Source organism: Epinephelus moara, chromosome 2 (genome assembly GCF_006386435.1).
Source record: "Epinephelus moara isolate mb chromosome 2, YSFRI_EMoa_1.0, whole genome shotgun sequence".
Lineage (NCBI taxonomy): Eukaryota > Metazoa > Chordata > Actinopteri > Perciformes > Serranidae > Epinephelus > Epinephelus moara.
Genome location: NC_065507.1, coordinates 33,008,249 through 33,032,139, shown reverse-complemented (window position 1 = coordinate 33,032,139; position 23,891 = coordinate 33,008,249). Strand labels below are relative to the sequence as shown.

Genomic DNA, 23,891 nt, shown 5'->3' with positions numbered 1-23,891 from the left:
ATATTCAGCTCACATTCTTGTATTACATGTAAATATTAAAAGAAAAGAAAAGTCAATGAATCCCAATAAATGCACTTGTTTAACATTCATCTTTCCTCTTTTTTATTTTGCACCCTGACTTGACAGTTCAATCTGGTCTTCTCACAAATGCTCAACTGTAAACCTCACTTCAACCACAGCACAGCTAAATACAACTGAGCTGAAGCAAAGGTGGCCCAAAGTGGTTACTAAATATTTCATTACAACATTGGTGTTTGTATTCATAGCTTTTTCAAAAGACTAAAAAAAGAGAGAGCTGCTTCTTCAGAGGGTTTTGGAGTATCGCCGCCTGACCGAGTCTCTGTAGAACTGAAAGATTTTCTCTGATGCTTTCTGACTGACAGCTATACACTGCTGCAGCTGTAGAAGATGAAACACAAAGATTAAAGACTACAGATAGTCTGAATAAACATCTCATCATCATCAGACCTGAAGCACATCATTGGCAGAGCATGCAGATAATGACAAAACAAATACGGAATTCACATATTAGATATGATCCCAAACCTAAATTTCACAATTGCACATTTGCTCATTCATTTACTGACCTCAAGAACTGAAAAAGATCCTTTGGTTGATGACATAATTACTCTGCGTTCTGTACTGTCAATAGCAAAGGTCATCGAAGCTCGGCTTTCCTGGTAAGATTGGAAAAAGACAAGAACAAATGAACACATTCAGCGAGGACAGTGACAGTGCTGACTGTACTGAAAGCACATGCAAATGTGTGAGGGGTGCAGAACGGAGTTTTAGTGTCAAACTCAGTTGCATATCATCAATCCAGAATGTTCACAATTTTATTTTAATTTAAACACTAGCAGCTGTTTGTCAGTGTGCTTTGGGGCAATTTTACACAACACAGATTTACCTTCTCCTGAGCCGCAGTGGGGTCTATGATGATTTGACCGTCTGCGTCGATGGCACATGTCACTCCACAGAACAGGCAACTCATAGGCAGGCCCGCATCCATAAGAGCCATACAGGCAGCATTCAAAATGCAGGACAAGAGCTGAGGAACAGGTAAGGAAGAACGCTCAACAGGAAACAGCATCTGGGCATCATTTTAATGCACAAAGCAACAGAGAATTTTCCCAAAGGATACTGAACCATCATCGTGTATCAGCTGAAGAATGAGTGTGAGGGAGGAACGAGGATGAAGTGACAAAAGCAGAGATGCTTCACAGGTTTCCCGCACACATTGCTCTTGTGACCGCTCCTTTACACCTGGAAAATTAAGAAATGTTGGGATACACACTTAATTCAGACTGGAAAACTGGCTCACTTATTCTACCTTGTGGTGTGTTGTGGTATTGCAGCTTATGCACAGTAGAGGAGGACAAGGTTGTTAAACAAGTCGTTATTTCCTCATTCCCCTCTAAAGAAGCTTGTACAAACATGTCTTTCCAAACAATGTGACAATTTTCATGTTTGTTATACAATGCCTAATTTCAACACTGAATTGTAACCAAATGATCCAAAAGTATTTCTGAAACAAAGCTGTGCTACAGAATTAAATAATAAATCATCACTGTTACAAGAATATTTAAACTGCTTACATTGCATTAGAACAACATTGAGGAACTGCATTAGATGACCAATAAGCAAATTAGAGATGAGATAATCACTTACTTGGCAGTCCCACTTTGGGCTGTATCAACACTTCTAGCGTTGCCCGGTCATAGATTTCTTTACTGATTTTGACCTCTGCTGGTCCGTACACTCCAGCCAACACACTTGTGTCTCCTTTACATGACAACAAAGACAACATAAATTAACTGAAAATGCATTATTGATCCAGGTGGGGAAATTATGTTTTGCACTAAGCACATCTCAAAAACAACAGAAAACAGACAATACCAAATAATAAGTCGTGAAGGAATAAGCATAAAAAGAAAAATTTCACTATTTAGAGCGCTAAAATAGCATTTTGAAAAATACAGCACCAATTATCTTCAGATAAAGGCTATCATGCAAAACAAAATCTTCCCTGACAAGTTAAACTAGCAGAAGCTATGTTGCTTCATCAACAGGGATACAGTATGATGAATGATGGCCTGTCACTGAATTAACAAACTATTGGTCCTGTATTTGCAAACAGGGGACTTAAATCTTACTTTAAAAAGAAGTGAACATTGAAAGCCTAGGTTTGATTTCAGTTTGCATTTTTATGTGTTTATGTTTTCACCATGGATGTATGTTTTTTCATGCTTTACACACCCATCAAACAGGAACAAACACCTCAAAGGCTGTTACAAAATGTTCTGTTGCAGACAAGAGTTTCACAATAAATTCCATATATGATGAACTGAAGGCGAACTTTTAGGCTACATAGTTGTACAAGCCCAAACAATTTATGCTTGACATTTCAGTCACAAAGCATGTTACATTTTGTACCTAAGTGATGAACCACATTAACTCTCTCCTGCAGCACCAAATATGTGATTTTACAAATAGATGTCTGGTTGTACTTTACACAACTTTACATATATCTTTTTAAAGTCACATTTCTAAGATTCTGTTACATGAAGTAAGACCGCAGAGTACTGACAAAAATTGTGTACTTATTTCGATAAGTTATGTTACCTGCAATAGAGTATAACCTACAGACATACATGATATATTAAAATCTATCAGAAATTTAAGCTAAACAGCCAAAATGTAACCAAACGGGTTGCTGTTGCTTATTGTTTATACTTTATCAGTTTATCTTAATTCTAAACATTGGATATTTGTGAGTAACTTAAAATAATGAAGGATGAGCAGAGGCTAAATGTAAATAAGTACATTAACTTAAGTACAGTGTTCAGTTCTGAGGTACCTGTTCTTTATTGAGTTTTCAGTTTATGCTACTTTACACTTTTACTTTTAAAAAAAATATAAATCAACTAATAAATTTGTACCAGCAATATATGAATTATGAATTAGCTACATTAAAGTGATGAATATATTATTGCATCACTGATTATAATCCAGTAATAGTATGTATCTCTCGAAAAGAGACCATGCTTCATAATGAGTACTTTTTTTATTGATAACTTTCAGCATATTTCGATACTGATACTTTTGTTCTTTTAGTTACTTAAGAGTTTAAATGCAGGACTTTTACTTGTTACTGAATACTCTACACTGTGGCATAAATCTGGCTGAGGCCAAGACAAATTTAGACTCAGTAGGCAACTACAGGGTTGAATGAAGTGTTGAACTACAGTAAACTACATAATCAAACATACTTGACTGACTTCAGCGCACAAAGCTTTGCCCAATGCTGTTCATCATAAAGTAGGTTAACATATGCCCGAGTCCGGGCTGCTAGCTGCCTCCTACAGCACCGATGGCTCCGAGTAATATTTCTGTGTCGTTACCTTGAATGAAGGACGCTGACCCGTCAGGTCGAGACAGTAAACTCTGTTCACAACCAAACTCTCTCAGAGTAACACTTGGAGATCCGCACACCTCCATCATGCTCATGGCGGTGGACGATCACATAGTCGCGGGAGAGTGATGTCATCTGTTTTGCCGTTAGGGGCACTGAATGATGACATATGAAGAAAGCGGTTATGTCTAAATTCCACTAAATTTACCCTTACTGATACCTCATAATAATTATATTATCAGATATTAATACAAGTATTTATTACTGCGTATTAATTAATTTATTAATTATTAATAAATAAATAAATAAAATAATAAATGATAGCTTCAAATTTTCACCGGAAGTGCCCATCTTATATGCAGTAATTTTAAATAACAGTCTGCTTTCTTCGCCTTTAACCACATTTTTTTGTATTAAATAATATGATTCCAAAAATAAATATCAGGGGGCGTTAACAGCAAAGTACAGAGCAAGTAGTAAGAATATTAGATAACAATAATAGGTCAGGTTACGTCTGTATCGATATGCTACCTTTCGGAAGCTCGTAGCCGCTAGCTAGCTGCGTGATTGTTACATCTATATTATTCAATCTGTATTAATATGTGTAATACTTACAGTGGAACAAAAATATATATGGAAAAGTATTTACCGGAAGTAATTATGTCTGCATTGACGTGGACTTGGCGAATTTCATGTGCCGCAGCTCTTGTGACCGCTTCAAACTTCAGCAGATTTGTCATTGACCATATTTATAAAGACTTTGCCTTATTGTGGGAGAATGTGGTATTTTGCTTTTATAGAAGTCAAAGTAAAGAAAATATGTACTTCATTATAAATTTATTAATTCTGTTGGCAAAGTTCCACATTCATAAATGTAAATTCAACAGTAAAAACCTAATTTTATATCTTTTCTCCATGAAGTTGTACATTATATTAATTTGATTTCTGGCTCCAACAACAGAAAGGCAGTTAAAACTGTCAACATATGGTCCTCTTTCTCCTTTTAATAACTTAACTGGCAAAGTTTCTTTTGTCCTTATCTGTATTTTATATGTTCGTTCTTTATTACATAGATCTATCTCTGTAAGTCACATCTGAACTGTAAACCACTTTTTGCAATAAAGATGACTTTAATAATAAAAAAAAAAAAGCTCTCGTGACCGCTTGTGACCATAGACATATATACGTCTATATAGATATATGTATATATGTCTATGGCTTGTGACCACCAGAGGGCTAACAGGGTACAGTACAACCTACAACACACACTGCTAACTCCAGGAAACTGCAGCCAAGATGGCGCAGGCGTCAGGGGCGTGTTGTGAGGCGAAGTGGGTGCGGGAGCATCTTTCTGGGAGTTTGGAGGGGTAAGATTTTTTAAGGGATTTAATCTAAACACTAAATTAGCACTTTACCCATATAGTTGTGCGCCATGGTCACAAACTATGGAACTAGTCATACAAGAAAAATGTACAAACTATACCGGGCTATCGGCGAACCTTAGCTAACCTTAGCTATTGACGTCAACTCTAGCTGCACTTTTATGTACCTTAAATAACAGTTTGTTTGGCTTTATTCACAGCTTGCATACTATAACCTAGCGTGTAAGAAGCACAGCGTTTTCTGTGTTAGTGTGTTTCAGGAGTACTTTATTGATAACAATTTTAAAGGCGTAACTTTAGTAAACGTCCTCAGTTTTGATATTAGGATGAACTGACCCTTTAAAGCCCATTGCATATGAAATCTACAGTTTTATTTCTTCCTCCGCATGTGAACCTTTCGTGACGTTTTCATAATTGAGATAACATGTTTTACTGTTCTCTAATTTAAATGAAAGATAAGATAAGTTGACTAAATGATGCCACTGTGAAAATACTTCATTACAACTAAAATGTCGTACATTTAAAACCTTACTTAAGTAAAAGTATATTATCATTAAAATGTACTAAAATTATGAAAAATAAAAATACTCACTGTGCAATAAAACGTGCCCTGTCAGTGCTTTATTATAACATATGATGTCTCTTGATTTTATATTACTCTTGCAGTAATGTCTATGTTGCATTTTACTGCTGTAAATGTTTGAGGCTGTGTAAATTTTAAATCCTTTATATATTATTGGGTAGTTAAATTTACAGCAATACATCATATTTTATAAGGTCATCATATGTTTGTAGGTTGGCTTTCATGTGATAACTATGCATCTCTAAAAGGTCAACTTTTCATGGTGTCGGAAAGAAACAGCCTTGTTTTCAGCTTTGTGATGATGACTTTTCCAGCTGATCCAAGAGGGTTGTCAAAGAGTTTATTTAGCTTAAAAAGTAAGAGAATTTTCTCAGCACAAAAAGGAACCCTTACATTGAGTACAGTGATACATTGGCTCATGTAGGCAGTCCCATGCAGGAAGCAAAACAAAACCAAAGAAAAAATCAGTCAATCAGCAACAAAAAATAACAGTACAGGCCCAGAAATGACAACAATACCAGTAATAAAGAATAAATAACAATACACGGTTGCAACTCTATTTTCTGGACGACATCATAAAAACCTCTGATTATTACAGTCAAGACACAAGACAAAATATCATTTTCCCCTACACTAAACCAAAAACTAAACCTTAATTTGCCTACCAATGAGTTAACCTGTCCACCCACAAATCAAAATCACAAATGTTATACCTGAATTGTCTGATGCACAACATGATTATTTGTAAAAATGTTTTTGGTGTGTCTCCAGGAACTTTCACGTCACAGTGCGCAGGCGATCAGATGGCCGCATGCCTGTGGTGTTGTGCAAAGACTGCAAGCTGTACCACTGTCCGTTCTGCCAGCCGTCTGTCTACAAGCCAAAAGGAGACTATGCAAGGGTTTGGACACATGTAGAAATCCACCGAATGAGGGCCTTGCAACATGGAGGTCAGAATACAAGCTGCTACCTGAGCCTGCAATAAATACAGAAAGTGCACCCTTTAACACAATATCCACTTTCATGATTTTTTTGTCTTTGCAGAGTTTAATATTCATGTGTGCCAACTGCAGTGCAGAGGAGAAAGACATTATCACTGTCCATACTGTTCAAAGACAATTATAACCCGGAAACAGTTTGAAAGTCATATGGAAAAATGTTTGGAGATGCAAAGATCAGCAACAACAGCAGCAGCCACAGGTGTCCAGTCTGCTGCTCCACCTTGCACTCCAGTTCAGCTAGCTACCACAGTTGGGCAGGGTACCTTCCTCCTGCTCAATGTCACTGCCCCTTTTCAGCAAACTATCATGATGGGACAGTCCCCTGCTCCATCTGAGCCCCCTGCTCAGTTGAAATCCATAGCAGTCCCTCTTGTTGAAAAATGCGCATCAAACCAGTGTCTTGCTGCACCTGACTGCCTCATTGAACCCACAATTACAGAAGGCCATCCTGCAGCTCCACCTGACCTGTCTGTCTCATTGGACCACCCCTCTACTTTAACAGACAACCCTGTTAAGGAAACACGAAAAATATTCGGAACAGTGGTGAGGAAAATAAAATGTCCAATGTGTAGCCTATACTTAAATAAAAAAAATCTAAGAAAACATAAACTCAGAAAACATTTCTGTCAGTCAATTTCTGAGAAGGACATAACAGCCAAGGACCATCTTAGGAGTCAATGCATTGACTCTTATAATGGCGTATACGCTGTAGCAAAGTCTTACAAGGCCACTGCTGTACCAGTTCATGTCATCAAAAAGAGATCAGACAGCGCACACAAAATGGTGTGTGGAGAAGAGCGGTGTGAGGCTGTTTTAGATTTTCGAAGGAAGAGTGGCTTGCCTTCTAGACAGTGTCCTCATCTACAGTCTGTTGATTTTTGTTTCACTCGAGCAAGAAGAGAAGACTTGAAACCTTGTGTGTTGAAGGAACTGGTTTCTAGTAAATGGATTGGAAAGGACATGGGGGCTAAGTGCCTTAACTATCATGAGCAAGCGTCTCAGAGTAAAGTCCCACTTGTTACTCTTGTGGATCTTGGTGGAAGTCATTGCTTGTTTTTGTCTGTGTTTGAGCCCGAAGTGTCACAGTATAGCAAGTTGGGGCGGTTATTCGTGACATACTCTGTAAAGAGAGGGCTGTGGCATTGTGAGTGTTCTCAAGGGAGAATTTCCTGCTTGCACAAATGCATAGCCAAATGGTATCTCTTCCAAACCAAAAAAGAGTTATTAATCTCAGATGCCAATCAAGATGCACCACTAAGCCTTTCTGAATTCATGGAAGAGACCTCCTCAGAAAATTCAACTGGAACTTTGTATCCACTAAAAGAAGACGGATTAAAACAGATGGCAAAGTACATTTATAACCAAAAGAAACTGCCCTCCGAGTTTCCAGAAGACATCACCCAGTGTGAGTCTGATATAGACTTCCCAAAGCATTTGGTTCCGGCTCAAACTGTCTGCCAAGAGTGCCCAGGCGGTGTTTATTTAACAGAGCCAGTGCTGATAACCAACAAAGCGAGAGTCATTACTTCAACAGGAGTGATGGAAGGTTTGTCTGCAAACACGCACCTATTAAACTATAGTCTTCGTTTTTGGTCTGGCAGTCCCTCTAACACATGTTTTTATGTCTTCCAGATAACTCAACGTTTTTCAAACAGTGTCCAGATTGTGAAATGGTCTACCGTTACCAGGAGTGGAGTGAGGGACTTCACAATTACAATGACCACATAATCCTGAGTCTGCAACTGTGCATGCTTCTACAAAAGTCAATCGAGGTACTCTTGTATTTCATGAAAGAAGTCTTCTATTTCATATCAGGTCAACACGCCACCGTATGGGTCACTCTCTCCGAGGGTGAGCTGTTTCAGGAGACAATGTATTAATCACATTAACATCTCCACCCTGCGGGTGCAATCAGAGCCTATATATACAGCTGTGCTGTGTGATCGCCTGTTCAGTCTCTTTTTCTCCTCCTGGGAGCGTGAGTATGGTTTTCAGATTGAGACATGTTATGTGAAACTATCAATAGCGATACTTTTACGCCTTCTTCCTTCAGGAACAGCTTGTTGCTGCAGTAAGGAAGAGTGCGCGGATCATCGGATCGTTTTTGGAGTTGTATTTATTGTGTGGCGCTGCAGGGAGCCTCTTTTCCCGTGAGGGAAAACGCTACCTCACGTGGCTGAAATTGTTTGTTGCGGTCTTCGACCAGGTGAGTAGTAAGAAAGAAAGAAAAAAAAGAGACTTACTTTTTCGAGCTGAGAGGAGCTGCTGCGGCCACGAGGCGTACGCTGCCTGAGGCTTTATCCACACCTGTATTTTCCTCCGAGTGACTGTCTTGGCGTGCCAGACCATGTCACAGGATGGCGATGGCGACATTTTCCCCCTCCCTCAATTCCCCCTGGCCAAGGCGGTCAGCAGGCGGAGGATGAACTGGAAACAGAGGCGGCGCGCGGTCTGCCGCTGGTGGAAAGACGGCGCACGCGGAAGAGGAAGCGCCCGGAGATTGAGTTTGGGCAGCTGCAGCTGCAGGTGCAGGCAATGCAAGATACCCTGCAGGAGCTTGTTCATGCTCAGCGCCCTTTGGGGCTGCGTGACGTGAGCAGGCCAACCCCTGAGATCTGGGATAAGGATCCAGATGTGCTTTCTGTTGCAGCCTCTGACAATCTGGACTACCTGCATGACCCCCAGTCCGAGGAGGATGTCCAGTCGCTCTCTGATTTGGGGGATGGTTCTTCGCAGGCTTCGGAGCCTGAGTCGATGTACCCTTCTGATAGGGCTGTGGTTGTGAGAGCAGCAGCACGCTTCCAGCTGGTCTGCCAAGCTCCTCTTCCAGCTGCTTCAGTGTTTGACAGGGGCTCACGTCGATGCAGGTCAGACGGGCTCTCTGTCCTCCCTGATTTTATGACTGAACTGCAGTCCTCGTGGAGGGCTCCTAGTTTCGCAGCCCTTCCGAGGACCCAGCTGGCCAACATTGCAGGGGCGGAAACATATGGGGTGGCCACGGCCCCCCAAGTTGGGCCTACCTTTGCTATGCTAGCAGGAGCTGTGGCAAGAGCCGGCAGGGATGTAAATCACCCTAACAGGCGCTGCAGGGCAACTGATAATCAGCTCCGCTGAGCTTATCATGCCTCAGCTTTGGCAGCCAGGCTGGCGTGCACCAATTCCTTGTTGCTGCTTTATTTGGAGGGCCTGCTGCAGGATGTGGCTTCAGCAGCCCCGAGTGGTGAGACGGCTGAGATGCTCCGCGTAGCAGACATGTTGCTGTGGGGAACCAGTGCACATGCTAAGGCCCTTGGTCAGTCAATGGCCTCAGTGGTCCAGGCGCGCCGCCAAGTCTGGCTGTCCCAGTCCAATTTGTCCAACCAGGACTGCATTGCTGTCCTGGCGGCTCCAGTGGTGCCAGGAGAGGTTTTTGGTCCACCCTGTGCAGCCTTGGAGCAGTCTCGTAGGGCGAGGGAGCTGACGCGCTCTGTGAGGGATGTACCAGCCTCACGTTTGCGCTGGGGTTATGGGTCCTTTCCGGCCGTCTCTACGGCCTCCAGGGCACCGCAACCTGCCACCCGAGGGCCCCCGGGTGGCCAGGCTCGCCAGCGTTCCTTTTGCAATGACCGCAGTGGGACCACCCATCTCAGGGGCACCAGACCCCAGTCGGCTGGCGGCCGTTTCCGTCGCTGAAGGTTGTCGGCCTCCGGCTTCACGCTTCACTCCTCAGCACCTTGCTCACTGGCGCCAGTGTACTCGCTGCCCTTGGGTACTGAATACACTGGATTCAGGGTACAGACTCCAGTTCCAAACCAGACCACCACAGTTTTCCGGAATCATTCCTACCCTCCTAAGCGACATGACAGATTGTCAGTCCCTTGTGGCAGAGGTCTTGGCCCTTCTGAAGAAGGGGGCAATAACACCCGTCCCCAGCGGCGAGATGCGCCAAGGGTTTTATTCAACCTACTTCCTGGTTCCAAAGAAGGACGGAGGGCTCCGTCCTATCTTGAACCTAAAGGGTTTCAACGGCTTTCTGAAACGCCTGCCCTTCCATATGCTCCGTCTGTCGCGCCTTCTGTCATCTATAAGGCACGGGGACTGGTTCACTACAGTGGATCTGCGAGATGCATACTTCCACATTCCTGTACACAGAGACCACAGGAAGTACCTTTGTTTCTTCTTTCAAGGCACTGCGTACGAGTACACCGTCCTCCCGTTCGGCCTGTCCTTGTCCCCTCGCACCTTCACAAAGTGCATGGAGGCGGCACTGGCCCCCCTCAGGGTATTCATATCTTGAATTACCTGGACGATTGGTTGGTTTGCTCCCCAACAGAACAACAAGCCCGGCTCGACACCTCGACGGTGTTGAAACACCTCAAGGACCTGGGGCTGGCCTTGAACAGGGAGAAGAGTTGCCTTGTTCCATCCAGGACGGTGGAATATCTGGGTTTGGTTCTAGATTCAACCTCAATGAGAGCTGTCCTGACCTTGAAGAGGACAGCGGTGCTGATGGATAGCTTGTCACATTTAACTGTGGGTGAGCACATAACAGCGAAGCATGGCCGGAGGCTGTTGGGCCTCATGGCGGCAGCATCCCAGGTGGTGCCCCTGGGGTTGCTTCATATGCGGCCGCTGCAGCATTGGCTTGCCAGGCACAAGGTGAGCCCCCACGAGGATGGCCTGAGGGCTATCCCTGTGTCTTTGATTTGCCTCCCAGCAATTGCATGGTGGACCACGGCCCTGGGCCTCAGGGAAGGAGTTCCACTGGACCCAGTGTGCTCAAGGGTGACCGTAACTACGGACGCCTCAGAAGCAGGCTGGGGGGCTCTATGGGAGCACCACCCAGCCCGGGGCCGGTGGGGTCCCTTTTGGAGGCGGGCTCACATCAACCCGCTCGAACTGGAGGCAGTGTATCGGGCCTTGGTGTATTTCCGTCCCGTGATTCAGGAGAAGCACGTGTTGATTTGGACCGACAATTCAACCGTGGTTGTCTACATCAACCACCAGGGAGGTCTGCGGTCATGGTCCCTGCACGACCTGGCACACAAACTCCTCCTCTGGGCTCATGCTCAGGGTGTGTCCCTGAAAGCCATCCACTTGCCGGGGGAGGTGAACGTGGCAGCAGATCTCCTGTCCAGGGGAGTGGCGACTTCACCCACAGATTGTGGAAGCCATTTGGTCTCGATTCGGAGAGGCCCAGGTAGACCTGTTTGCCTCACTGGAGACCACCCACTGCCCGCTGTGGTACTCCATAGCGGGGCTGGTGGGAACATTGGGGGTGGACGCTCTTGCAGGCCGGTGGCCCCAGGGCCTGCTGTATGCGTTTCATCCCTTTCCCCTCATACCAGCCGTTCTGGCCAAGATGGGGATGATGGAGACCAGGGTTCTGCTTGTGGCCCCAGATTGGCCACATCAGCCATGGATGGCGACCTTGCGGAGGCTGCTGGCAGGAACCCCATGGTGTCTCCCAGTCAGGCCGGACATGCTGTCGCAGGCCCAAGGGCAGCTCCGGCACCAGAACCCAGGGATTTACAGGCTGCGTGTCTGGCCCCTAGACGGAGCCCGCGCTGCAGCTTGAGTCCTGCTGTTATGGCTACCCTGCAGGCAGCCAGAGCTCCCTCTACCAGGTTGCTTTACGCTGGTAGATGGAAACGGTTTTGCCAGTGGTGTGCAGGAAAGGGCTGGAACCCGGTCTCCTGTGGGACACGGGGGGTCCTCTTATTTTTACAGACACTGTTGGAGAAAGGGCTGACAGAATCCACCTTGAGGGGTTACGTGGCGGCCATATCTGACCATCACATCCCTATTGAGGGTAGGACAGTGGGCTCACAGCCCCTTGTTAGCCAGTTTTTGAAGGGGGCTAGGCGTATACGGCCACCAAGGTCCCACATGGTCCCATCATGGGATTTGCAGTTGATGCTGCGGGCTCTGTCGGAGCCTCCTTTTGAGCCTTTGGCCAATTTGGGGCTGGAGCTTCTTACCCTCAAAATAGCTTTTCTCCTTGCCATGGCCTCAGCGAAGCGGGTCTCTGAACTGCATGCCCTGTCTGTGCATCCGTGATGTTTGAGATTAGGAGGAGAGGGATCTGCCATCTCTCTCCTGCCTAATCCAGCTTTTTTACCGAAGGTGCTCCCTCGCTCTTTTGTGTTGAGGCCCTTGGTTCTGCAGCCCTTCCATCCTCCACCCCATGAATCTGCGGAGGCAGCCCAGTTGCACTTGGTCTGTCCGGTCCAGTCCCTGAGGGTGTACATTGACTGCACACGCCCCGTTAGACAGACCGATCAGCTCTTTGTGTGCTATGGGGAAGCTAAACTGGGCCAAGCTCTGTGCAAGCAGCGTTTGGCCCTCTGGGTCGTCGAGGCCATAGCTCTGGCCTATGATGGTGCTGGGGTCCCTCCACCTAGGGGAGTGGTGGCCCACTCCACCAGAGGGATGGCTGCCTCTTGGGCGCTCTTCCAGGGGGCTCCCTTGGAGGACATTTGTGCGGAGGCCAGTTAGGCCTCTTCTGGGACCTTCGCAAGGTTTTACAGACTAAATTTTGCTTCATCAATGGCCTCTGCCGTTCTGGAAGCAGGCCAGTGAACTGTGCGGTCCCTGCCATGCTGGACCGTGGCTTCAGGCCAGGGAAGTGTGTGTGGTCCCTGCCGTACTGGACCACGGCTTCAGGCCAGTAAATTGTGTGGTCCCTGCCATGCTGGACCATGGCTTCAGGGTTGGTATTCACCCGGTGGTTGTGTTTCATTGATTAAGGAGGTTCTGTTTATGGGGACCTTTTCCTTCTCAGTTGAAAATGTTTTATTTCACAACAGGTGGCCTTCATCGGCCTTTGACTGTTTTATCACAACCTGAGGCTTTCCTCAATAAACTATGTTCTAAACCGAACTGTTGTTCTGAGTGTTTTTGGCCTCACTACACCTCCTGCCGCCTGACCTTATTTGGTATACTGTTGACCCATACGGTGGCGTGTTGACCTGATATGAAATAGAACGGATGGTTACAGAAGGTAACCGTGGTTCTATGAATAAAGGTCAACACGCCAGCGTGCAGTGTCATTCAGAAGGCTGGTTCGGCCTCAGTCAGAGAAAAGAGACTGAACAGGCGATCACACAGCTGTATATATAGGCTCTGATTGCACCCGCAGGGCGGAGGTGTTAATGTGATTAATTTGCTACATTGTCTCCTGAAACAGCTCACCCTCGGAGAGAGTGACCCATATGGTGGCGTGTTGACCTTTATTCATAGAACCACGGTTACCTTCTGTAACCATCCGTTTTGTTTTGTTGTTGTTTTTCTCAGAGAGATAATTATTTGACAATGTTATTTAAGTCTGCTTCTCTTTTGTTTTAGAATCACACTGCTGTTGATGGAGTGGTGGAGGTGCTAGAGCGGACAGTAGGTGTCAAGTCTCCATGTGCCATAGAAGTGCTTCAGGCATACCTCCACTTTGAAGCTCTTACAAGTCACAACTGTCCATCTGTAGTCATGATGGATCTTTATCAGAAGGGGGTTTTCAACATGGCAGGTGAGTATGTCTTGTATCCCAGTGGGTACATGTACTGTGAATTGAATATTAAAAGTACATTTATTATCATTTGAACAGCTTTAAAGCTTATTTTTCTGATAGCCACAAGAGGGTTTCATACTGATGCTCTTTTGATAGTATCCTTTTCGTCTTCCCCTACATAATTGTGGTATGGGTAAACAGTAATATTTGTGTATTTTCCACACAATCATTTTTGCAGGGTTCGAGATTACAGGTCTGTCTGAATCGAGCATTGGAGAAGTAAATGCAGAGGAACTTTGGGATTCAGTGTGCATGGGGATAATAAGAAGCAGCCTGGTTGCTCGTAAGTATTAGTTGGAGAATTGTGAATCTAGTTGACATTTTTACAGTTCACAATTGTATCTGTATCTGTATTTTAAATTTCAGTCTTGCAATGTCAATGCAATGCAAATTACCTTTAGCATTACTTTCAAGCTTTGAAACCTTGGTTTCCATCTAAATGTGTCAATTTGTGACATTTGGACCAATAAAGTTATAGTTTGATATGGGAATCTGTTGAGTTTTACATTAGGTCTGCTGGATTAGTGTGCCAGTAAACCTGGAACTCTGTTAGCGCTTTTAGCACTTCCGGTTCTCTCGTCAAAAAGTCAATACGTTTTTTGAATGGGATTTTGGTAAAATGCCTCAAATAAGGTCCGTGGTTAACAAAAGCTTAAGCGAGTTTCAGGTTTTGTTCTACGACATAAAACACGTCAGTAAATACCCTACTTGTGAATTTTGAAGCTTTTACGTGTCATAAAAAAGGCGGTTGCAAGTTGCTCAATACGACTACAAACCCTGTCAGGGACATTAAACGTCATCACCCCCGAACAGGCGAGAGTGCTGGCAGTCCACCATTACAGATTCTTATTTAGCTTAAACAGTCCGATTTCCCCATTATACAATGTTTTTAAAATAAAGCGGCCGAAATCAGTTGAAAGCTTGGTGGCGGTGACGTCAAGAGTCATGCGACCGTGGAGTAGTCATGTAGTCGTTAAAGCCTAACGTTAGCTTTTTACTTCTGGCGATCGCATTTAAGCTTCAAATGCGGTATGAAAGGTGTTGATATGTGAAGATTATCTCGCTGAACAAAACCTGTAAGTATCATAAACTTATGTTAGCCACAGAGCTTTATTTTTTGCTGCTTTTCTTTGTCCTACAATATTTTTGAGTTATAAACTGTTGCTCAGATAAAACAAACAGCTTGATGATACACCAAGGACATAAGCAAGTTGCGATGGGTAGTTTTCATTATATTATAGACAATACAATTCAGTGCAAAAATAGTCTGCAGATTATGATAGTAAAGTGAACATGTCAGACAAAAAAAGGCTAACTTAAGATGTGTGCTGGGGTTTATTGAATTGTGTAAGTTATTTTTTTTGTTATTTTCAGACTTTCCACATTTAATTGAGAATGAAATAAATCATCAGCTGCAGTCCTACAGGAAATTAAGCAAAGTTGAGTGTCAATATGTAGGTTCATGCGGGTGGGTCATCTTTTTTTCCATTCTATCTTTTCTTAATACAGGGAGTTCAAGTGATGTTTCCACCTCAGATGATAATCTCAAGGAAGCCGCAACGTCTGCAGTCACAACCCTCCTTACTCCAGCTGCAAGAAAGAGGCTGAGCAAACAAAGAACAGAGGAGTGTCACAAAGCTGTAACTAGATATCTTGTGAAAGAACTTCATCCCTTGTCCACAGTGGATTCACCGTGGTTTAGGTAAGTTTTTATTAACCTGGACTTTGGATGCACAGATGTGAACATTTATATAATCATAGATCATCTGCATTTTCATTTCTGCCTTCACTCAGAGAGATGACAAAAATGCTAAACCGAAAGTACCAGCTGCCTTCCAGAGATCAGCTCATGAACACACTGATGCCATCATGGTACTCTGTAGAGAAGAACCATGTAATCAAAGAGCTGCTTCAGGTGTCTGAGGCTGCAGTGACGTGTGACTGGTGGACAAGTTTTGCCCAAGACCGCTACCTGACAGTTACTTTGCACTTTATAATAAAGGGCCAGATGAGGCACAAAGTGCTTCGTACAAAGCCAGTTTACGACGCACAGGCAGACACAGCAGTGGCAGAACAGATAGGTGGCATACTGGAGGAATTTGGTGTCAGGGACAAAGTTGTTGCAGTGACAGTGGATAATGGATCCAGCATGGATGTTGCCATCAAGAAGTCACAGTTTAGGAAGCTGGGATGTTTTGCCCAAATACTTAGTCTTGCTGCACAGAAGGTGTACTTCAGCATCACTGTGACCAGATGGGCATCAAGAATAAGAGCTGTTGTTGTGTGGATCAAAAGGTCTTCCACAGCTCAAACTGTTCTTCGGGAGAAACAACAGCTCTTGAGTGAGTATTTGATATCTTCTGTTGTTCAGATACATGGAGTGTGTAATTAAGAGAATATACTACTAAGGGGTGCGTCTGTTTTTCAGATTTACCGCAACACTCTTTAGTGCTCGATGTCCGAACACGTTGGGGCTCATTCTACCTCATGATTGAGAGGTTTGCAGAGCAGTATGTTGCCATACAGACCACCACCACAGATCCACAGATCAAACAGTCTGTTGAGAGGTAAATGTAATAAAAGTTACTAGGAAGATTAGAATACAGTATCGTTAGTTGTGTTGAAATAACTTGCATTATTACACTTAAAGGCTGGAAACACTCACAGACGACGATCATCAAAAAGCAGAGGAGTTCATTCGGATCATGAAGCCTTTGTATACGTCTTCGCTCTGCGTCTCAGCTGACAAGAGTCCAACTTGTAGTCAGATATTTCCTATCCTGAAAAAACTGACGGCCAACTTTGAAACCCAGGATGAGGACTCTCTGTTCACAGCCTCACTCAAAGAAAAAGCCCGGGATGACCTGTTTGCATGTTACAAGGTATGAACAAAACAAAATAATTGTGCTGATAAGTCATGATTACAACTTGTAAAAGTAATCAGCATTCCAAAATATGGCATTTTCCTCTGGGTAGCAGCTAATGATTACTTTTATTATCTATTAATCTGTTGACTATTTTCAGAATGAATTGTTCAATCTGTAAAATTTCACAATATAGTGAAAAATGCCCATTACAATTTACCAACCAAGAGTCCAAAGGCCTACTATCACAAGAGATAAAGAAGAGCAACAAATCATCACAACTGAAAAACAAGAACTAATAGTGGGGCGGCATAGCTAAACTATTGTTCATTTTGTGATGAAAGCACAAAATTTGGTACATGTGTTGGTGGATATATTTCAAACAAATCTGGATATTGGGGCATTGCAAAAACGCACCCTAGTTGCCGTAGCAACCATTTATTCAATAAAATTAATCAAAATATTTAAATGATTCATTACAATATTTTAAAAATGTAAATATGTATTAAATAAAGAAAAATACAGTTAGACACACTCACAGTTCACATTAAATTAAGAACAAGTGCAAATTCGCAATAGCTGCGACCTCATACATGCATGCATCAACACAACATGCATACACACAACCTCAAGAAAAGCAAAATTTTCTTAGTATAGTGCCACCTATGAATGAATCTTGATCATTTTTTCTGGCATAGTTACTCATGGTCTCTACTTGCAGTATGCAAATTTCGAACATTTTTGGTCAAGTACTTTTTGAATTATTCAAGAAAAGCTTTGTAGACCGACCGACCGACCGACCAACCAACCAAAAATGGCTGCCAGTGGTTACTGGCATGAAATGGTTTGGCTATCCTATAGGTGCTGTTTCATGTTTTTAGTGCCACAAATATAATTTAGAGGCATATTAAAGTGGAAAAAGCTTTATAAAAATGTAATAGAACAGAACAAGAGCTTTTTAAAAAGTTTTATTAGCTTCTCATTCACAGTTTACGGCCTCCAATTTGGCTTGTCTTCCTGTGTTGTTCCTTAAAAAGCAAAAAATGAAAATATTTTAATCATTTGCCAGATTAGTGGGGCAGCATAGCTCAATATTTTTCTAGAATCGTTTAATTTTGTGATAAAAGCACCAAATTTGGCAGATGTGTTAGAACAAATCTGGATATTGGGGCATCATAAACTCGCCCCCTGGTGGCCACAGCAGGCAATTGAATCCTACATGCCCATGGACCCGTCCCGTTAATTGGATCCACTCCAAAATATAATGGCTTCTAAGTTGGACCATGCTACATGCCTCCACCAAGTTTTGTGAAAATCGGTTGGAAAGTTTTCACATAATCCTCATCCAAAAAATGAATGGAGGTGAATGGGCAGGCATGTGTGGGCGGCCCGTGGACACATCCCCTGAGTTGGATCAACACCAAAATTTAATGTATTTTAAGTTGGCATGTGTTACATCCCTCCACCGAATTTTGTGAAAATCGGTCAGGCAGTTTTTGTATAATTCTGCTAACAAACTTATAAATTGGGCGGCATAGAAAAATAAAAATTGTTAATTTTTGCTATAAAAGCACCAAATTTGGTACATTTATAGCTTAATATACTGGAATAGAACACTTTGGTCACCACCCAAGCTGCTGTTACCATGTTTTCAGCACCACAAATATAATTTAGAGACCAGTTAAAGTGAAAAATATGTTTCATTCAGAACAGGCAAGAGCTTTCGCTATCTTGCAGCCCACCAAATGGCTGCATGTCTCGGACCAGAGATGTCATGTGCCCTTCCAATGTTCCATGCTTTGACAGGCTGTGACACCGTATCCAGCTTTGCTGGACATGGAAAGAAGGCAGCATGGTCAACATGGAAGTCACTGCCAGAACTGACAGATGCACTACTGACGCTGGCAAGTGGACCAAAGGATGCAATGAGCATTATTGAGAGGTTTGTCATACTTCTCTTTGACAGAACCAGCACTGCTGTACTGAGTTTTTCCGTGGAAAGAGCTTCCTTCTTGCGTCATCTACCTTGGTGCAGGTGCTGGTTCTGTCAAAGAGAAGTATGACAAACCTCTCAATAATGCTCATTGCATCATCTGGGATGTCCTTTGGTCCACTTGCCAGCGTCAGTAGTGCATCTGTCAGTTCTGGCAGTGACTTCCATGTTGACCATGCTGCCTTCTTTCCATGTCAAGCAAAGCTGGCTGCCCATTCACTTCCATTCATTTTTTTGATGAGGATTACGTGAAAACTGTCCAACCGATTTTCACAAAACTTGGTGGAGGCATGTAGCATGGTCCAACTTAGAAGCCATTACATTTTGGAGTGGATCCAATTAACGGGACAGGTCCATGGGCAGGTAGGATTCAATTGCCTGCACTGGCCACCAGGGGGTGAGTTTCTGATGCCCCAATACCCAGATTTGTTCTAAATATATTTGTCAACACTTCTGCCAAATTTGGTGCTTTTATCACAAAAATTAACAATTTTATAGCTATGCTGCCCCACTAAAGAAACTTACGGGTCCGTAAAATCCAAGTTGTTGTTGCCTCAAAGTTTTTCTTCTTCTTCTTCTGTTACTAGCAGTTGGCAACCGTTGGCAACTAGTGTAGGTACAGCCACCTACAATTTACTTTTCTACTGAGGCCTATATTGATTGTTTTTCTCTTTAGCCTTTACCTATGATGTTCAAAATGTGTACATCCTAAAAATAACATATTCTATTACATAGTTACAGTTGAAATAAAATGTTTGCCTTGATGGACAGTCCACTGCACTGCTTGTTGCAGAAAGCAACTGCCGCTGGCTGGGAGTTGGCTGGCAGTTGGCTAGCTGGCTTGTAGTGGTGGTGGGGTAGAAAGTGTTTGAGACACTGTGAGTGTGTCTAACTGTATTTTTTAGCTGCCACCAGCTGCTCTATAGGTCGCTCTGTTGGTTGGTTGGTTGGTTGGTCGGTCGGTCGGTCGGTCCACAAAGCTTTTCTTGAATAATTCAAAAAGTACTTGACCAAAAATGTTCAAAATTTGCATACTGTAAGTAGAGACCATGAGTAACTATGCCAGAAAAAATGAGGTTGTGTGGTATGCATGTTGTGTGGATGCATACATGTATGAGGTTGCAGCTATTGCGAATTTGCGCTTGTTCTTAATTTAATGTGAACTGTGAGTGTGTCTAACTGTATTTTTCTTAATTTAATACATATTTACATTTTTAAAATATTGTAATGAATCATTTAAATATTTTGATTAATTTTATTGAATAAATGGTTGCTTTGGCAACTAGGGTGCGTTTTTGCGATGCCCTACTATCCAGATTTGTTTGAAATATATCCACCAACACATGTACCAAATTTTGTGCTTTCATCACAAAATGAACGATTGTTGTGATAAATTGAGCTAAGCCGCCCCACTATAAAGAACTACTGGCATTTTTGCTGGAAAGAGTAAGTGATTATAAATATGGTTTCAGATTTATTTTCTATCGATAGACCAATCAATTAATAAAATTATCATTTCAGCTCTAGTTTTGTTTTGTTGTCTTGTCAAATTCTCTATGAAGCATCATTCTAATATGTAGAGAAGAGTATAAAAATGTGTTTATATGTTTCTAGTCTCCAAGGGAGACTTGACAGCTGCTGGAAAAGTTGTGAACAAACTGGGAAAAAAAAGTCAAATTAGATTTTTTTAAAAATTCAAGACTAGTGACAGGAAAATCAAAGCTTTCTAATGCCATAAATTATCATGAAACACAAGTTTTTGCAGCCTTTGATACAGTCAAAATGGCGACACCTCCTGGGCAACCCTAGTTATTGCACGTGTATCTAATATTTTGTCCACCATTGAAGGTAGGCTCAAATAGCTAACCTACAATAAGGTTGAGAACCCTTGAGCTTAACAACAGAAACACCTCTCTGTTTAATGCAGCACAGTTTGACAACACCACAAACTGCATCCTCCAAAATGGTCATGAAGTTGAATCAACAACTCTCTTAAACAAAGGTTTCTACCAGAGAACATTAAAGAATATCTAAATATTTATATCGGATTTCTTAAAAGAGTTTGAGCAAGGTGTACCAGATAAACTGGCAACTGAGTTTAAGTTTTAAAGAGATAGAATGAAAGTTTAGCCAAAATGATTCTATAGAAATATATACTGTACCAGTGAGCCTGTTTTCATTACACACTTTTTTTTTTTCTTTTTTTTCTTTTTTTTTTGTTACAATTTCTTTGACAGTTAGAGTCTGTATGCTTTATTTCAGGATGATGATACTTGGAAGTTCCTACAGGAGTCGAGCGCCATGGATCCAAGGTTCAAGAACAGAATCAACTCAGATGAGATTTGGCACAGAGTGCAAAATGCTGCAGTTAGGGTTACAACCTCAGCAAAGGTATAATATTCTCTTTTCCTTTCCAGTGTTACACTTGTCCTATTAATAGTGTACTCACTCATTCTACCCTATACGATAGGTTCAAAGTCTCTTCCTGCTGTCAGCTATCTCATACACTTTCAGTTGAAGTAGTTAAGATTAATTTCTCTCTGTAAACTAAAATCTCAGGTTGCTGGCTTTTGTCTGTTTTTTAACTTATCCATGAATAAATATTTTCTTTAGGTGTCAAATCAGGAGGAACACAAACTTTGGCATGAGGACAGAGATGCTGAGGATGTATCTGAGCAAAACAAGTATTCAGATGAGGTAATGTCATCTACATGACACAAACATTTGTTGTACCTAATCCTAGTAGTATCGTCTAACACTTATCTTGTTTGCTTCGTTTCCATATGCCAGTCTCCGTATCCCAAAAGGCAGAGGCTGACTGGCCTGGAGGAGCTTTTTGAAGATGAGGACAGAGCTCTGAAGAGCATCACAGCAGCAGAAAAGACACCAATAGCTGAACGAGTCCAGCAAGAAATACAGCTGTACAGAAGCCTGCCTGCTGTGTCCACATCAGAGGATGCTTTGGCCTGGTGGTGGAGGAGACGAGACTCACTGCCTCTCCTGTCTCAACTCTCCAACTCATACCTTTGTATCCAAGCATCGTCTACTCCTCGTGAGAGAGTGTTTTCCACAGCAGGGGACACAATCAGCCGAGAGAGGTCACACATTCTACCCGAACAGGCGGATATGCAGATTTTTCTCCAGAAAAATTGTTAAAATCAAAAATTTAGCAAAGCTCAAATCATTTTATTTATGAGTTATGGGTTCAAGTACAGGACATCATTCACTGTGCTGCTGTGTTAATAGTGATATATTATTATGAGATACCTAATGTCAACCAGGAGTAGAAACATTTTCTTATGTAAATAGAGTATTTTTTAGATGTGGTCATACAAGCAAAAATAAATATTTTTCACAAGGATCATGTACAAAATGTGGGTAACTATAAAAATGGCTTCTTTTCTTATACTTTTAGTGAGTTGTCATTTGAGTTTGCTCTCTTTGAACCTCAATATGACCTTATTATGCTCTTAATGCAGTAATCATTCAGTGGTTCTTACCACAATACATTTTTATTTCTGTTTTGTAATCATCTGGTTGAGTAGGAAATTCTAGCACTGACTTCCAACCCTGGTTTAGCACCAGTCTTCACAAGTACAAAGTGATATTGGTACTACAATCAGTTCATGCCTAATGGTACCCAACCAATGAGAGTTTCCCAAACTAGGCTTCATACTGTATGCTGGACTTGAGATCTTAACACAAACATCTTAACAGGTAGTATGTCTTTACAAATGAATGACACAGGACAGGCACAATAGCATGTCCCCAATTTGTTTCAGCCAAAGTATGTTAGGGGCAGCAGTAGCTCAGTCCATAGGGACCTGGGTTGGAAAACCGGAGGGTCGCCAGCTCAAGTCCCCGTCCGGACCAAATGCAGAGTGTGGACTGGTGGCTGGAGAGGTGCCAGTTCATCTCCTGGGCACTGCCAGTGCCCTTGAGCAAGGCACTGAACCCCCCCCAACTGCTCGGGGTACCTGACTCTGACATCTCTCCACTTTGTGCATGTATAGGTCCTGTTTGTGCATGTCTGTGTATTTCGGACCATTGTGTTAATGACAACGGAGTGAAAAAATTGAATTTAATGAAGTATATAAAAATTAAATTAAAAATTACACAGACTGAATATTCCATTAAAGGAGTCTACAGGCCAAAGTATTGACAATGAATGTGTCAACACTGAGTGAGAAAGAAAGAAACAAATTTAAACTGATACAGAAAGAAAATGTATTCAAGACATGTTTATGCTGTATCGCTGCAGGACTCTGACAGATTGTAGAAGATGAACATGGTCGGTAGACAAACAGTCTTTGTAAGTGACAGAGCAATGCGGAACAGGGTATCGGGTGTAATTACACAAAAACACGTTGGGCGGCTTCAGGTATCAAATGATTCCTTGATTAGCTAAGTATGATTATACAGGAAGAGATCTGCTTTGCCTTCAAACTAAGAGTAAAAACGAAAAAAATGAAACTAATATGTTGTGCATTTAAGCCCCTTTAGCCATATGCAGCTTTTTTTATTATGCCCCTGTAGTTAAAAAAAAAAAAAAAGCAAGCCAAAATTGCACAGCAAAGATGTTGAAGAAAATCATTACAGTAAGACAGAAGATACAATGGTGGAATGTAACTGAGCACATTTACTCAAGGACTCTACCTAAGTACAGTTTGCCACACTTGTACTTTACTTGAGTATTTAGGTTTCTGCTACTTAATACTTATACATCACTAAATATCAGAGGGAAATATTGTAATTTTCATTTCACTACATTTATTTGACAGTTATAGTTACTAGTTGCTTTTTACTTTACAAAACAACATGCTTATTTGATATGATGCAGTATTTACTACTTTGTGCCCACTAGTATACAATATCTATAACTCTCCACATTGACAAACTACAACATTAAAATGCTCTTACATGTATTAATTGCTGATACAACAACAACAAAAATAATAATAATACTAATAATAATAATAACTTCTATAATATTATAACGCTGAAACGAGCCATTCTGCTCAATGGGTACATTTACTTCCGGTACTTTAAGTATATTGTCATGCTAATATATTTGTGCTTTTACTCAAGAAGAAAATTGAATGCACGAGTTGTT

General features: G+C 42.2%; 2 protein-coding genes across 2 annotated transcripts; one reads left to right on the top strand and one right to left on the bottom strand.

Moving 5' to 3' along the window:
- Positions 1 to 85: 85 nt before the first annotated feature.
- Positions 86 to 3,558, bottom strand: exosc5 (exosome component 5). The gene is made up of 6 exons (XM_050072496.1): positions 3,402 to 3,558; positions 1,669 to 1,782; positions 1,142 to 1,263; positions 908 to 1,048; positions 588 to 677; positions 86 to 399 (listed from the first exon to the last, which is right to left on the bottom strand). Exons 1-6 carry the CDS (start codon positions 3,505 to 3,507, stop codon positions 304 to 306), a joined length of 669 nt encoding a protein of 222 aa, XP_049928453.1. The 5' UTR covers positions 3,508 to 3,558; the 3' UTR covers positions 86 to 303.
- A 1,097-nt stretch (positions 3,559 to 4,655) lies between these two features.
- Positions 4,656 to 22,911, top strand: LOC126408334 (uncharacterized). The gene is made up of 13 exons (XM_050073839.1): positions 4,656 to 4,779; positions 6,149 to 6,327; positions 6,422 to 7,924; positions 8,011 to 8,150; positions 13,705 to 13,879; positions 14,100 to 14,204; positions 15,431 to 15,623; positions 15,716 to 16,263; positions 16,350 to 16,488; positions 16,572 to 16,803; positions 21,041 to 21,169; positions 21,392 to 21,475; positions 21,569 to 22,911. Exons 1-13 carry the CDS (start codon positions 4,709 to 4,711, stop codon positions 21,932 to 21,934), a joined length of 3,864 nt encoding a protein of 1,287 aa, XP_049929796.1. The 5' UTR covers positions 4,656 to 4,708; the 3' UTR covers positions 21,935 to 22,911.
- Positions 22,912 to 23,891: the final 980 nt, after the last annotated feature.

Excerpts from the sequence above, each read along its gene's own strand:
- exosc5 (XM_050072496.1), bottom strand. The coding sequence starts at position 3,507 with ATGAGCATGATGGAGGTGTGCGGATCTCCAAGTGTTACTCTGAGAGAG. Across the intron at positions 1,783-3,401 it reads GTCAGCGTCCTTCATTCAAG|GAGACACAAGTGTGTTGGCT; the intron begins GTAACGACACAG and ends TGTCATGTAAAG. Across the intron at positions 1,264-1,668 it reads GCCCAAAGTGGGACTGCCAA|GTGTAAAGGAGCGGTCACAA; the intron begins GTAAGTGATTAT and ends TTAATTTTCCAG.
- LOC126408334 (XM_050073839.1), top strand. The coding sequence starts at position 4,709 with ATGGCGCAGGCGTCAGGGGCGTGTTGTGAGGCGAAGTGGGTGCGGGAG. Across the intron at positions 15,624-15,715 it reads GTGGATTCACCGTGGTTTAG|AGAGATGACAAAAATGCTAA; the intron begins GTAAGTTTTTAT and ends GCCTTCACTCAG. Across the intron at positions 21,476-21,568 it reads AAAACAAGTATTCAGATGAG|TCTCCGTATCCCAAAAGGCA; the intron begins GTAATGTCATCT and ends TCCATATGCCAG.